General features: G+C 41.5%; 1 protein-coding gene across 1 annotated transcript in view; it reads left to right on the forward strand.

Annotated features, from left to right (window-relative positions):
• Positions 1-14,399, forward strand: part of CYP19A1 (cytochrome P450 19A1) — a 31,572-nt gene extending 17,173 nt beyond the window's left edge. Inside the window, 6 exon segments of the mRNA NM_214429.1 lie at positions 3,531-3,707; positions 6,100-6,214; positions 8,431-8,545; positions 9,152-9,314; positions 11,938-12,179; positions 13,201-14,399. Coding sequence (NP_999594.1) covers positions 3,531-3,707; positions 6,100-6,214; positions 8,431-8,545; positions 9,152-9,314; positions 11,938-12,179; positions 13,201-13,449 — 1,061 coding nt within the window. The 3' untranslated portion in view covers positions 13,450-14,399.

Consider the following 14,789-nt stretch of genomic DNA (forward strand, 5'->3'; position numbering starts at 1 on the left):
CATTTTAAATGCATTGTGGAGTTCCCGTCATGGTGCAGTGGAAATGAATTTGACTAGGAACCACGAGGTTGCAGGTTCGATACCTGGCCTTGCTTAGCGGGTTAAGGATCCAGCATTGCCCTAAGCTGTGGTGCAGGTCACAGATGCAGCTCGGATCTGGCATTGCTGTGGCTCTGGCATAGGCTGGTAGCAACAGCTCCAATTAGGCCCCTAGCCTGGGAACCTCCATATGCCATAGGTGTGGCCCTAAAAAGACAAAAGGACAAAAAAATAAATAAATACATTGTACCACTTCATTCCAGCCTGCAGAATACCTTATGGGTATTTCCTGGCATGTTATTTGTTGATTTTCCCTTATAACTTTTAACATTTGTTGTCTTTAATTTTGTCAGTTTGATTAATATGTGTCTCAGTGTGTTACTCCTTGGCTTCATCCTATATGGGATTCTACTTCCTAGACTTGAGTGTTTGCTTTCCCATGTTAGGGAAGATTTTGGCCCTAATAATACCTTCAAATACTTTCTCAGGCACTTTCTCTCTCTCTCTCTCTTCTCTTTCTGGACCCCTGAATGCAAATATTAGTATGTTTAAAGTTGCCCTAGAGGTATCTTAGAATGGTCTTCATTTCTTTCCATTCTTTATTCTCTTCCATGGTGGTGATTCCAACAGTCTTTCAGCTCATTTATTCATTCTTCTGATTCAGTTATTCTGATATTGATTCCTTCTAGTGTATTTTTTTCCATTTCAGTTATTTATTATTTGTTTGTTTGTGCTTTAACTCTCCTAGCTCTTTGTTAAACATTTTTGAAACTTCTCAGTCTATGCCTCCATTCTTTTTCTGAGATCTTGGCTCATCCTTATTGTCATTACACTGAATTTTTTTCAGGTATATTCCCTATCTCCTCTTCATTTAGTATTTTTTGTGGGTTTTTATCTTATTTGTTGGTCTGAAGTATGCTTGTCTGTAGGCTCATTTTTGTCTCAATTTCTGTGTTTGTGGTCTCCTTTCCACAGGCTGCAGGATTGTACTTCAGTTTGCTTATGGTGTCTGCCCCATAGTAGGTGAGGTTGGTCTAGGAGCTTGTGCAGGATTTCTGGTGAGAAGGACAAGTGCTTGCCCACTGGAGTGTGGACCTGAGTCTTGCCGCTCTGTTGGGCAGGACTCTGTTAGGTGGTCTGCTTAGAGGTGGTTGAGAGCTCAGTATGAATTTAAGCAGGCTGTTTCCTTATGGGCATAAAGAGTTAAGTAATTTGCCCAAGTTTCCACCAAAATAAATGTAGCACTAGAGACAACCTCGGAGGCTATATATTTAACTGCCTCTAATTTTGTTCTTCTTGTTGTTGCAAAAACAATTTCATAAATTGAAAGAAGAATTGGCATGCTATATACTTAAGGTCACATCAGTTAAAAATTAAGTATATCAGCCATGTAGGTAATTTATAGCCAACATGTTTATTGAATCATGGTCTGACATCAACATGATTTAACAGAAAGCAATGTGTAAATATATTAGAGAATTTTAGTACTAAGAAAGGCTATATCTTGTCCAGCCTCTGAGTTTTATACTTATGGAAATTCATTTCTAGGGAGCTTGTGATTTTCCCCCCAGGCAACACAGTGAAGAATGGATGAGCAGGGACAAAATCCTAAGCCTCTTTATCTAGTGATTTCCCTCTTTACTATGTGCTGCTAGAACTGAAACCTTTGGGGAATAAATGTGACCAATCTTTGACATGACCATCAAAGAAGATGGTCATGGCCTGAAAATCTTGTCAGTGATGGAATCTGCTGCTAGATGGGTTGCAGGTCTGCCCACACTCCATGCATAGTCTTTCCTCCAGCCAGCCTCTGTACGGAACCTAGATGCTGCTGCGTGGCTGATGAGAAGGGAACACCTATGCCTGTCCCAGCCAAGTGGTGAGGCCCCTCCACAGAGCTGCCCATCACCAGGACTCAGCACAACTCTATCACAGCCTCCTCTGTCCTAGTTTCCTACTGCTGTCTCACAAACTGACACAGACTTAGGGACTTCAAACCACACATTGAGGATCTTATACGCTTGTGGGTCAAAAGTCTGACATGCGTCTCAAGGGGCCAAAATCAAGGCACTGGCAATGCTGTGTTCCTTTCTGGAGGCTCTAGGGGAGAAGGTGTTTCCTTGCTTTTTCCAGCTTCTAGAGGCCACCCACACCTTGGCCTGTGGCCCTTTCAATGATATTGCATTCTGCATATATGTTTAAGATGTGGCTTCAAGCTCTTGGACATAGAGACAAATCATACATCAGCTGGGAGTGGTAAGCAAAGCCAACCCTTCCATGCAAAGGGCTGAGTCATTAGGGATCATTTGTCCCAGTTGTGGATGTAATAGTTACCCAGGAAACAGCATCCTGGCCTTTCCTATATGCCAAGTTCCTCCTAGCGTCGCAAAGTATGCTACCAACCTAACTTTCCTTTTTATACATGTATGGAAATGGTTAGAGTCTAGGACCACTCACCACACCTCCTTTCTTATTGGCAAAGTCTTCCTTCAGGGGCTTCTGCAGCACAGCTGATTTGTATTGTTTAAGGAATCTGACTTTAATATCAAATCTGAATGAAAAACACATAAAAGAGAGAGATTACGCTTAAGGAAATTTAAAAGAAACTTAGAGCAAGGAAAGAAAGGACTTTAAGAGTTAAACTTGCATGTCAGACTACCCACTATAGGGACCCACTGCTGCTAAATGGTCAGTAGCCAAACAAATGGAGAGATGAGACCCAGTTCACTCTACATAGTTTCATTCATTATTCATGTATTCATTCATTCATTCCTCTATTTGCCAACAAGTATATATCAAGGGTCACCATGTACTGTGGACTTAAAACACAAAGCTATTAGGTTATTACAGCCCTAAAGGGTCCAATTCTTTGAGGAAGACTGTTAAGCAACAAAAAAATTGCTTCATTGTTACACTGTCGACTGAGTACAATAAATCTGGATCATTTGAAAAGAAACCCAAAAGGATGTATTTGATAATTTATAAGACTGGCATTTTATACATATGACATTAAACAGGAAGCATCTTAGATCAAAATGGTAAGATCCAATCAAATAGCTCTATAGCAATATTCTACCACCCATTGAAAAATGAAATAAATATCACCTTGGCCAAATTCAAACCTTCCTTAGAACAAAATGTATACAATAATATGGAAATCAATGATTTGTGATTTATGATAAGTACTAAATGTTTCATTTATACTTTCAGAAGTGATTTACCATCAAATGAAGAATTGCTTCACTTTGAACAGTTTTATTTTAAAAATCCATTCATTGATTCATTTTAAATCATAAATAGGAGACATTCTAGAAGGAAATTAGAAGAGTGTAGAAAAGGTAGAAAGAAGAATGTGAAACTTTCCACCCACTTATCAAACGAAAATGTGTGGCCAATTAAGCTCCAAACAGAAAGAGCCAAAGTCCTCTGATGGTGCTTGTGTGCCCTGGAGCTGGAGGAAGCTCACTCTCTGATTGATGTGCACCCTTCAGCTCTGTCCGGCCCTGGCCTGGTGCGCATGGTGACCGTCTGTGCCGATTCCATCACCAAGCACCTGGACAAGCTGGAGGAGGTCCGCAATGACTTGGGCTACGTGGACGTGTTGACCCTCATGCGGCGCATCATGCTGGACACCTCTAACAACCTCTTCCTGGGGATCCCGTTGGATGGTATGGAAACTTTCATCTCCTGACTTGACGTTCTGCCCTTCCTTGAGCAGGACACAAGAAGGGTAATGGACTCAAGTAAAGATAGGCTCTTTTGCACACTGCTCTTCTTTAAACATTTCTAAGGAGCCCTAAAATGTCTTCCAGGTAGGTCTGCCTTGTTCACGAACAGGATCTTGTATATCCATTGCAGGGGCCCTCTTCTATTTCTTGTGTTTCTCCTTATTGCTCTAGCAAATAGGATACTGTCCACAGTGGAAACCTAACAAATGTGATCATTGTATTTGTTCATAAATATATCCTACCACCAAACCTATATATTTAATCATTTCCAATCCTTATTTTAGGCATTATCTATGCCTATCTAAACATACACATACAATATATTATACATACAATAACACTCCTCTCTCTCAAACCCACATAAGTATGAAAACTTTGATTCTGTAATATCATTGGGAGCTGATGCTGCAGAAATGATGCTGATAACTACCACGGATTTAGTATCTACTATGTGCCAAGCACTTTAAAAAGTTGTTTCCTACAGTTTGTCACATAGCATTTATAACAACCCTGGCAAGACATCCCATTCAAAAAGCTGCTTTCCTCACTATTTTACAGCACTAAGTATTAAAACACATACATGCAACTCTACCATCTACAAAGAAGAAACATTAATCAGGGGAGTTCGTTCCATCTGGCTGTTATCAGCCTAATGTAATTTCTCCTCACTTGATTTCTAGCAGTGTCCATCCATTCATACATTCATTCAGCTGATATGTATCCATTGCCTACTATATGCCTATTTATGCCCATTTTGGGGGATGGAGCAGTGGACAAGACAAAGTCCTTGCCTTCAAAGAGTAGGGAGACAGACAGGAAACTAGTAACTACGTAGCAATATATTAGGCAATAATAAGTGTCTGGGAGAAAAAAAACACACCACCACAGAGAAAAGAGCCAGAAAGTGAAAGGGGGGGGTCAGTGGGAGGCCAAGGCTGTTGTGGAGAGGGTGGTCAGGAAGGCCTCTGTGGAGAGGACATCTGAACATAGCCCCAAACGAACAAGCCACGAGCCAGATGCAGTCCTGCGGGAAGAACACCACAGGCATGAGAACAACGCATGGGTTTCACACTTGCCCAAACCACCTGAGCTAGCACGCCTGCTCCCTGTTTGACCCCATTTGGTCAAGCAGACAAGCGGGAAGCCCTCCTTCCTCTTCTCCACTCTCCCTGCCTCATCCCCCTGCTCCTTCGTGATTCCTTACAAGAGTCATAGCACCCGCATCTGATTGACATTAGGAGGGGAGCCCCATTCACTCTGAGCACTTCAGTCACTGCCTCTTGCCTGATCCCCTTCGGACAGGCACTCCCAAAGTCCTGACTGCCTGCTCGACACACATCGCTCCTGAGGTTTACAGGCTTATAAGCCCCTGCTCCTTGGTTCCCCGCTAGCCTTGACTCCTAGGAGAGATCCAGGGACTTCGACAGCTGTTAACTCACAGATGCAGCCTGTGGTGCTAAGGACCTGCACGACCCACATGCAGTTATGTGTATTCTCCTTCTGCTCACCAGGCACTTGTTGAACTCTCAGTTTGCCTCAGGGACCTAGGGCGACTACAATGAAAGGACTGGACTCTGGGGTCAGAAAGAACTGGGCCAGCCTAGGGCCTGCCTGGCACCCTGGCTGGTTGGGGTTGGGTGAGCTTCTTCATCTCTATCAAGTTCAGGTTCTGCATCTGCACAATGGTGACACTCACTCCCCCAGAAAGACTGTAAACATTAAATGAATCTCTTGTGACAAGCACCTTGCCCTGTGCCTGGTATTTAGCACTTGAAAATAAATGTCTATTCCATTCCTTTGTACATAATTTGAGAAAAGTAGGGTTTTCTTTTCTCTAGTATTCAATTTAATTCATGAACATCCATTAAAAGCTGATTGCCCCAAGACTTAGACAAGGGAGAAGAGTCCAAGATGAATTCCACACTCTGGACCTAAATACAAACAGGAAAGTGATGAGGCTTTTGCCTTCCCATGTGCTAGAACTGAGACCATAACAGCCATAGTTAGTAGTGCCTTCTTCTGTCCTACAGTTAGGAAAACAGGAGGGAGTTGGAGGCTCAGCCAAAAGGGAGCATGTGAGATGCTAGGCTATGCTCTAACATAAACTTGAAAAGTGGCAAATTTAGATACCAATTTAGATGCCAAGCAGATTAAATTAGTGTTGGTTTGTTTAATGGCATTTACATGGCTGAAACACCTACTGATGGTGGAACCTTGCCCTGCTTAGAATCTCAGATGGTAGGAAACTCTATTGAGGACCTTCTCTGATCAGTGTATCTTTCTTGGGCTTCCATTTTTGCTCAGCTGCTCTGCTCTGTTTCTGTTTTTCCAGAAAAGGCCATTGTGTGTAAAATCCAGGGTTATTTTGATGCATGGCAAGCTCTCCTTCTCAAACCAGACATCTTCTTTAAGATTCCTTGGCTGTACAGAAAGTATGAAAAGTCTGTGTAAGTAACACATTTTAGAAAATATATCGGTGAGACTGGATTTATTTGTATTGTCTTAGATATTGTTGGCCTCTTCAACAAAGTTTCTCCTCTCTAGAATCATAAGGGAGCTGTTAAGTTGCTGATGAAACACTTCTTACAGCAATTCTGGTGTGCATAGCCAGTTCAAAGAGTAAAGAAAGCCTTTTGCCTGTGCAGTTGTCTAGCCAGAGGGCTGACTGGGTGGTGTGAGAGCTCCATGTCTGGAAATTGGACACTTCAGAGTATTTTAAGATGTAGAGAAGGGTTAGATGAACCTATGATTATTATTTATCAAAAATTCTTTGCACGTCTGAAAGAATGGAAACATCATTTTATTGCTCTCTTGCTTCTGAATCAATTTTACTTAACTTGAAGAAATTCACAGTAGTTGAAAAATAATTTTTTCACAATAAACTCATAAAATGTGTTGTTTGCTTAGTTATGTATCTTATATCTTTGGGGGTCCTAAAATTGTCACTAAATGAATATGATTTGGTCTCAGAGTATTCTAGCAGAAGCATGGTTGAATGCTCATTCATCTGTAATCAATGGGTTTTTAGAGTGTAAGTAACCAGCAGGTAAACATGTTACCTGTAACCACCAGTGAAAAGCCTAGGGGAATTAGAGTAAATTGTCTCCTGTCTCTATGGCTTAGTACCAGAATGGCTTTGAGAGTTTATATAAACTAAAATATAACATATCTTCCATGGTGGGGATATAAATTAATGAGATCCTATGTGTAAGGCAATTAGCACAGAGTATGATACATAGCAGGTGCTAAACATGCTTTCTCCGTCCCATGGATCTTATCTTCCCCAGATATTTGTGAGTATCTTGAATTCTCCTTCCACAAACCTTGCCAAACTTGTTTGAAATCCCAACTTTATCCTGTTGTATATTTTGAAATTCACTAATACTAGTCTCCAGGAAGTAAGTTAACTTGATGTTGCTTTATTTATTCTCAAGTATTTGATGCATATCAGCTGGATGATTTGGACCCTTGCCTCTTAATACATTTCACTTATTTTGCACCAGAGTTTATTGTGATTTGAATCAATAGGAGAAAAGATTCCTCCCTTCACTGTTGTCAGATCTGGTGCTATCTGAAGAGTCTTTTTGTAGTTGTCTGTCATTAGTTTAGCTTTATTATGGTCAGCAGGCCCATCAAAACTTATTGTGGTGAGACTGTATAATGGTTTCACTTTGGTTTCTTTAAAATTAGCTCAGCAGCATTCCCTCTCAATGTAACATTTTCCAATGATTACTAAACCAGTTTATATCTTCTATGTCCCAGAGCTGTAAAGACCTAGAGAATTCTTTTAATCCCCCCCATGTGCCTGCAATAATGCCAATACTTTTTTTTTTAATTGAAGCATAATGGACATGTAACATTAGTTTCAGATGCATAGCATAAAAATTTGATATCTGAATATATTGAGAAATGATCATCACAGTAAATCTAGCTAACAACGATCAACATACTTAGTTAGAAAATCTGTTCCTAGTGATAAGAACTTATCAAATCTATGCTCTTAGCAACTTTTAAATACACAATACAGTATTCACTGTAGTCACCAGGCTGTACATTACATCCCCATGGCCTACTGATCCTATAACTGGAAGGAAGCTTGTACATTTTGACCTCCTTCACTCATTTCACATCTACTAGGACCCCTCAATGCTCAGAAACTACAAAGCATGAGCAAACTATCAGGAAAAGTATTTCCTGTGTAGAAGAGGAACCCAAACTCAATAGTCTTCAGGGCGAGGCAAACAGAAGTGGGCAGAGTGGATGTAAGACAAAAGGCAAGAGCGGGGCTGATGGCACACCAAAGAGGGAGTACACCCACTAAAGGCATTCACCGGCTCTGGTTTTTGATGTTTAATTTAAACACCCTGCTGGCCCAGTCAAATTTCAGAAAACCTGATCAGATTTAGCCTTTTGGTACCAGTTTTTAATCCCTAACTTGAGGTTATAGCCTTGATTTTACTACTAGTACCTAGACATCTTAGCTAACTCTGTATAACTGTATATACATATATATATAATTTAAGGATATTTGTGAAGAATTAAGTATAAATTCAGTTATGAGCACTAATAGCATCAACTAAAGCAGATCATTTTATGTCAACAATTGGCAGAGTAATCCATTTATCTGTGTACAGATAGATTATATTTTCACTGCCTTTTGCAGAAAGGATTTGAAAGAGGACATGGAAATTCTGATAGAAAAAAAAAGACGCAGGATTTTCACAGCAGAAAAACTGGAAGACTGCATGGATTTCGCCACTGAGTTGATTTTGGCTGAGGTATGGATCTGGACTATCCATAATTCCCACACAACACAGTGTATGATTGTTTACAGGTGTCTAAAAATTCACTCCTGTTATCTGTTGCATGTTTCTGCTTAATAAAGCATCTGCTCTAGTATTTCTATAATACCCAATGCAACTGCCACTATTAGATATTCTGTTAGGACTGACCGTTAAAACTAAAATTTCAAGGTGTCGGCACAATACAAAATATGAAGACCAGGAAGTCCAAAGACACTAAACATATAGATACTTGGTTAAATTGTTCAGCTTTGGGAGTTCTTCTGTGGCTCAGAAGGTTAAGGATGCTGCATTGTCACTGCTGTGGTTCCAGCAGCTGCTGCGACTCCTGCCACTGCTGTGGCACAGGTTCAACCCCTGGCACAGGAACTTCCACATGTTGTAGGCATGGCCCACTAAAAAAAATTTTTTCAGCTTTGAGCTGAAGATTGTTACAAAAAAGTCCATTGACAATCCCAAGGATACATAATCTCTACAATTTCATTTTGCTGACCTTGTTGATCCTTGAGTGACACCTTCCCCCTTGTTCTGAAACATTCATTCACTTTTCCAATGTTTCCCCGCCTCCTTTCCATTGCTCAGAAACGTGGTGAACTGACAAAAGAGAATGTGAACCAGTGCATACTGGAAATGCTAATTGCAGCACCAGACACCATGTCTGTCACTGTGTTCTTCATGCTGTTTCTCATTGCAAAGCACCCCCAGGTTGAAGAGGAACTAATGAAGGAAATCCAGACTGTTGTTGGTAAGAATGTATCAAACAAATAATAGAGTTTAGAAAACAACTCCTTCTGAATATCAGCTTCAGTGTCCTAAGAATCCTATGTCAAAATCTTCATTACAATCCACCTAAAGAACAATAAAACAAGTCACTTGGTCACAATGTCATTAGGCCAGACAGGTTAAAAAGGTAGTACTTCCCGGGTTTTTCTAAGATAAACAGTATATGTTTATTGGGAAAAATTCAAAGAATAAAGAGATGTGTAAAGCAGAAAGTCATACCCCTGATCCATCACACTCTCTACCCCAGCCTCATCCCATTCCCCAGGGGGAATCACCATTAATATTTTGCTGTGTGTTCTTCAAAGCCTTTTTTATGGCCATATAAACATGTATATATGGTTTTATTTGTATGTGTTTTAAAAACATGGAAACTTTCACAAGATTTTCCTACTTGATCAGTGACAAAAGGTTTTGAGGGTCCACCCAGGGAAATGTTTATCCTTTTCTGCAGGGTTTCTGAATTTCAAGCCACCCATTCTAAGTGAACTTCCAGCTGGCAGCAGAGGGAGGGAAAGAGGGTGAGAGCAAAGGCAGGGGAGCAGGGTTTCCCTCTCCCACCATCCAGTCCAGGGGTGCTAGCCCCATCCTCCCCCCCACCTCCCTGGCAGGGGAGCCCCCAGGCCCTGCTCAGCTCTTCCCAGCTCCTCCTCTTCCCTGCTCTGCCTCTGCTTCAGCATCATTCTGCCCTCTGCTTCTGAGATCTCCACTCTTCCAGGGCCACACTGCCACATTCCAAAGTCAGAACTGCCTCCTGGGAGTAAACAGAATGCCTTATTTGCAATGTGCTTCACATAAGTCATCTTTTTAGGGTCACATTTCAGACACCTGTGAAGAGACATCAGAAATGATATAGACTTTTATTTCTGGACTTTCAGACTCCTTGTGAAACAACCTATTTTGCTGTAGAAAGGCACCATCTTTTTAAAACAATTTGAGTGCTTCTTAAAATAGTTGAAAATAAGGGGAAACTTCATTTAAGGCTTAAATATGTGAAAGAAGGGGTCTGCAGATGACTTGATGTAGGAAGGAAACTGCCTGGGAAAATAGATAGCGAGGCGCCAGAAGAACACTCAAGTTTAAAATTGCACAGTGATTTCAAACTGTCCATTTCAAGTTATGGGTTCTGTGCCAGGTACAGGGACATGGCAGTGCACAAGCCAGTGCCATCCCTGCAATCCTGGTGCTTTCAGTCTTGTGAGGAAAAGAGAACTCAACATACACGCTCACTGGGGTGAAAAAGAGAGTCAAAGAACGACGACCACTAGACAGGTGTACCTCTGCCCTCCAGATCCACATGCCTGGTAATTCCTTCCTGGGGAATGCCTTTGGTTACCTTTTCTGTCACCCTCCCCCCACCTCCCCACCCCAGATAAACATACCCACTAGACTCTTAAGTGCACAGAGAGCAGTATGTAAGGGGCTGGGTTGTAAGAGTTGTGGCCAAGTGGGACTCTCCTGAAGAGCATAGTTGTACAGGACACAGAGCTGTCTCAGGACCCTGGGCTGGTTTGGATTCTGCAAAGGGGTTGCCCATTTGAGGATGCCCTGAAGCTTTGTCAATTCTGAGAGTAATCCAAGCCTCTGACCAGTATCCCTGGGAGTGTCTGTCAATCCCCAGCTCACTCTAAACTGATCTGAGGTACCTGTTTTGTTGTGGTGGAGAGAGGGGTTCTTGCCATTCCACCACATCAGGCTGTTCTTGATGAGATGGGGAGGAGGGACCATCAGTGATAGTTTCTTTCTTCTTGGTTTTGTTTGTTTGTTTGTTTGTTTTTGTTTTTTATTTTTTTGGTTTTTTTTTTTTTTTTTTTTTTAGGGCATCACTTGTGGCATATGGATGTTCCCAGGCTGGGAGTCGAATCAGAGCATTAGCCACTGGCCACAGCTACAGCAACTCAGGAACCAAGCTGCTCCACAGCTCACAACAACACCAGATCTTTAACCCACTGAGCAAGGCCAGGGATCAAACCTGGGTCCTCATGGATACTAGTCAGATTCATTTCCACTGAGACATGAGGGGAACTCCCATCAGGGATATTTTCTGACAGATGACTACACAGGCTACCAGAAGAGAAGGATTCTTTGAACTTGGTTAAACTCACCATCTCACCCTGACTAAAGAAGGAATGAATGTCTTCTAGAATGTAGAGCAGGGGACAAAGCTCAAGCAGCACAGAGGCCAGGCAGATCAATGTGTGAAGCAGACTGGGTAGGTCTACTTGCTGCTGCAGAGAAGATATCCCTCTAAAGGGCTCATCAGCCACTCAACTTCTGCCCACTGTTGCCACATGGGGGTGTGGGTCCAGTGTTACCTGGTTTCTTGGATTTTTCTAGAAATCCCAACATTTTTAGGATATCCCCCCAGATGTTAAGATAATTACCTTCAAATCTGAATATTTATAAGACACTCTGTGCACTGAACATAGCATATTTGGCCCAGGTTACTGGTTAACATGAGAATTATACAAATAAGTTTTTTCAAACCAAGACTGAACTAACCTTTAACTGTACTGATCTGAAACTAGGACTTTTATGCCCATCACATATAGAAAATAACATGCCCTCCTTTTCATCTGCTCTGACAGGTGAAAGAGACATAAGGAATGATGACATGCAAAAACTCGAAGTGGTGGAAAACTTTATTTATGAGAGCATGAGGTACCAGCCTGTCGTGGACCTCGTCATGCGAAAAGCCTTAGAGGATGATGTCATCGATGGCTACCCGGTGAAAAAGGGAACCAACATTATCCTGAATATTGGAAGAATGCATAGACTCGAGTTTTTCCCCAAGCCCAATGAATTTACTCTTGAGAACTTTGCCAAGAATGTAAGAGCCCTTCCTTAAAACCATGTGCCACTCTTGAAAATGTCAACTGTTAGATCCTTTCTGTTTCTGTGTCTGCCCCATGCACATTTCATTCTGTTTACTCCTTCCCTTCCCACCTCACCAGGAGAACACAGGTCCCCTAGACTGGAACGTGGCCACCATGGCTGTCCTCAAGCCAAGGAGGCTGGATCCCCAGCTCTGGGAAATGTCCTCATGGAGACCACACAATAGGTCAAAATGTGAAAAATCCAGGCCCTTAATTTGTCTAAAATGAGGCAAATTTTGTTTAACCAACCAACCAACCAACCCCCTTTTTCCATTTCAACTTAGGAGTCTGTCACATGCAGATTCACTTGCAGCATCATCTAGGCCAAGGAAATCCACTTCTGCTTCAGACAGAAATCAAATGAGGCAAAAAGCTTTGGTTGTTGACGTCTGCCTTTGGTTCCCCAAGTGGCCCCACAAGCACTGAGCCTCAGTCTAACAGGACTCGGTTACTGGAAGAGGCTCAGCTTATTCTTTTTCTTAACTGAACTGTACTGGAGATTGTCTCCATTATGTCAAATTTTAAGCAATGATCTTTTTCACCTGAGTATCTAGATAGTCCCTTCTGCGCCCATTTTTTGAGTTGCATATGGGGAAGAGACGTGATCTTAATTAAATCAGTTCTCTCATTCTGTTTCTATATAAGCAACCCATGCCATGAGGGCAATTAGCCGAAAAATAAAAAAAAAAAAAAGAAGAAGAAGAAGAAGAAGAAAAAGCCATGGCCATCCCACACAGAGCCAGCTGAGTATTTTACATGAAAAACAAAACTGGGGACTTTTTGAGGTTCTGTCTATATCACAAAGGGTGAATCACACTGGATGGAGAAAGAGACTTACCTGAGTTAACAGCCATGCTTCTTCATGAAGGAGCAATATGGCCAAGTTGTTGAAACCAACCATTCCATCTGACACTGTTTTCAGGGTGAATCAAACAGCCTTTACTACTATGGCTAATTGTCTGACTATTTTCCTAGGTTCCTTACAGGTACTTCCAGCCATTTGGCTTTGGGCCCCGGGCCTGTGCGGGAAAGTATATCGCCATGGTCATGATGAAGGTCACTCTGGTCATACTTCTGAGACGCTTCCAAGTGCAGACACCGCAAGACCGGTGTGTTGAAAAGATGCAGAAGAAAAATGATTTATCCTTGCACCCGGATGAGACCAGCGGCCTGCTGGAAATGATTTTCATCCCAAGAAATTCAGACAAGTGTTTCACTAAATAAAATTGGTCAGTCCCTGCCCTGGACCAGTTCTCAACAGTATTCCACATGGAAACCACCCATCTTTGCTAGCTAATCCTCCTCACATGAACATTCTGTGGCCTATTGTGTTTTATCAGCTTACCTCCTCTGTGTTATCAGCATACCAGATGCACTGTTCTCCTAAGCATATTCAAGCCAGAAACCAGACTGCAAAGAACATATGGAGGCCAAGAGTTTGTGCAAGAAACTATAGCCTTAAAGGACCATTTCCACAAAACAGGTTTTGGAAAAATGGAGACATCAACAAACTCATTCTCATCTCTTCTCTGTTCTACTGTGAGAAGGGAACCTTTTAATGTCTGGGGCAGAGGCACTCAAGTTGATTAGAAAGGTCCAGCTAACATCTGGATACCTATGGCCAAACATACATGGTAATTTGATTTGGGGTTTGGTGGGATTTGGGGACTACAACATCCGAAGCCTTGAAGAAATGCTTACAAATTCAGCATGTGACTTTTTCTATAAATTATATTCAATTAACACTTATTTATTCACATGTGATTTATCTGCAGCAAAAGTTAAATCAGAGAATAGACTTGTGGCTGCCTCAGGGGAGAGGAAGGGAGTGGGAGGAATCGGGAGCTTGGGGTTAATGGATGCAATCTATTGCTCTTGGAATGGATTTACAATGAGATCATGCTGTGTAGCATTGAGAACTATGTCTAGATACTTACATCGCAACACAACAGTGGGAGGAAAAAGTATGTATACATGTATGTGTAACTTGGTCCCCATGCTGTACAACGGAAATAAATTAATTAATTAATTAAAAAAAAAGTTACATCAAAGAGCATCCTTTCCCAATGTCTCAATTTATGCCTCAACCAGACCATATCTCTGCTATGGGGGGAAAAAAATCACAAAATGTGTTTCAAATTTAAATAAAATTCTTTTTTTATGTTGCATTGTTATTCTGCCCCAGGAGTACATTAAACCAAGAGAATTCCTTAGTTTAAAAGCATCTATGAACTCTTACCACAGCTCCAATGATTTGGAGGAGGAGAATATCTGAATCGTTGTCTAATTCTACAACCCACTGGGCTCAAAACTCTAAGGAGTGCTCCTCATACACCATTATCCTTCTCCTTCAACACACGCCCTTCACTTTCCATGACCCCAAGAACAACAGATCAGCAGAGAACATGGCCAGGGTGGACCCCTGAAATCACTTTTTATCCTAACTCAGATTTAGATTTAATAGTTACCTTCGAGATTTAATAATTTTATAGTTTATTGAATCACTATATGTAATCTTGGATAAAATGTACACCTTAGAGTTAGATCTAGAGAGGGAATTGAAG

The sequence above is a fragment of the Sus scrofa genome, chromosome 1, assembly GCF_000003025.6.
Source record: "Sus scrofa isolate TJ Tabasco breed Duroc chromosome 1, Sscrofa11.1, whole genome shotgun sequence".
In the NCBI taxonomy this organism is placed as follows: domain Eukaryota; kingdom Metazoa; phylum Chordata; class Mammalia; order Artiodactyla; family Suidae; genus Sus; species Sus scrofa.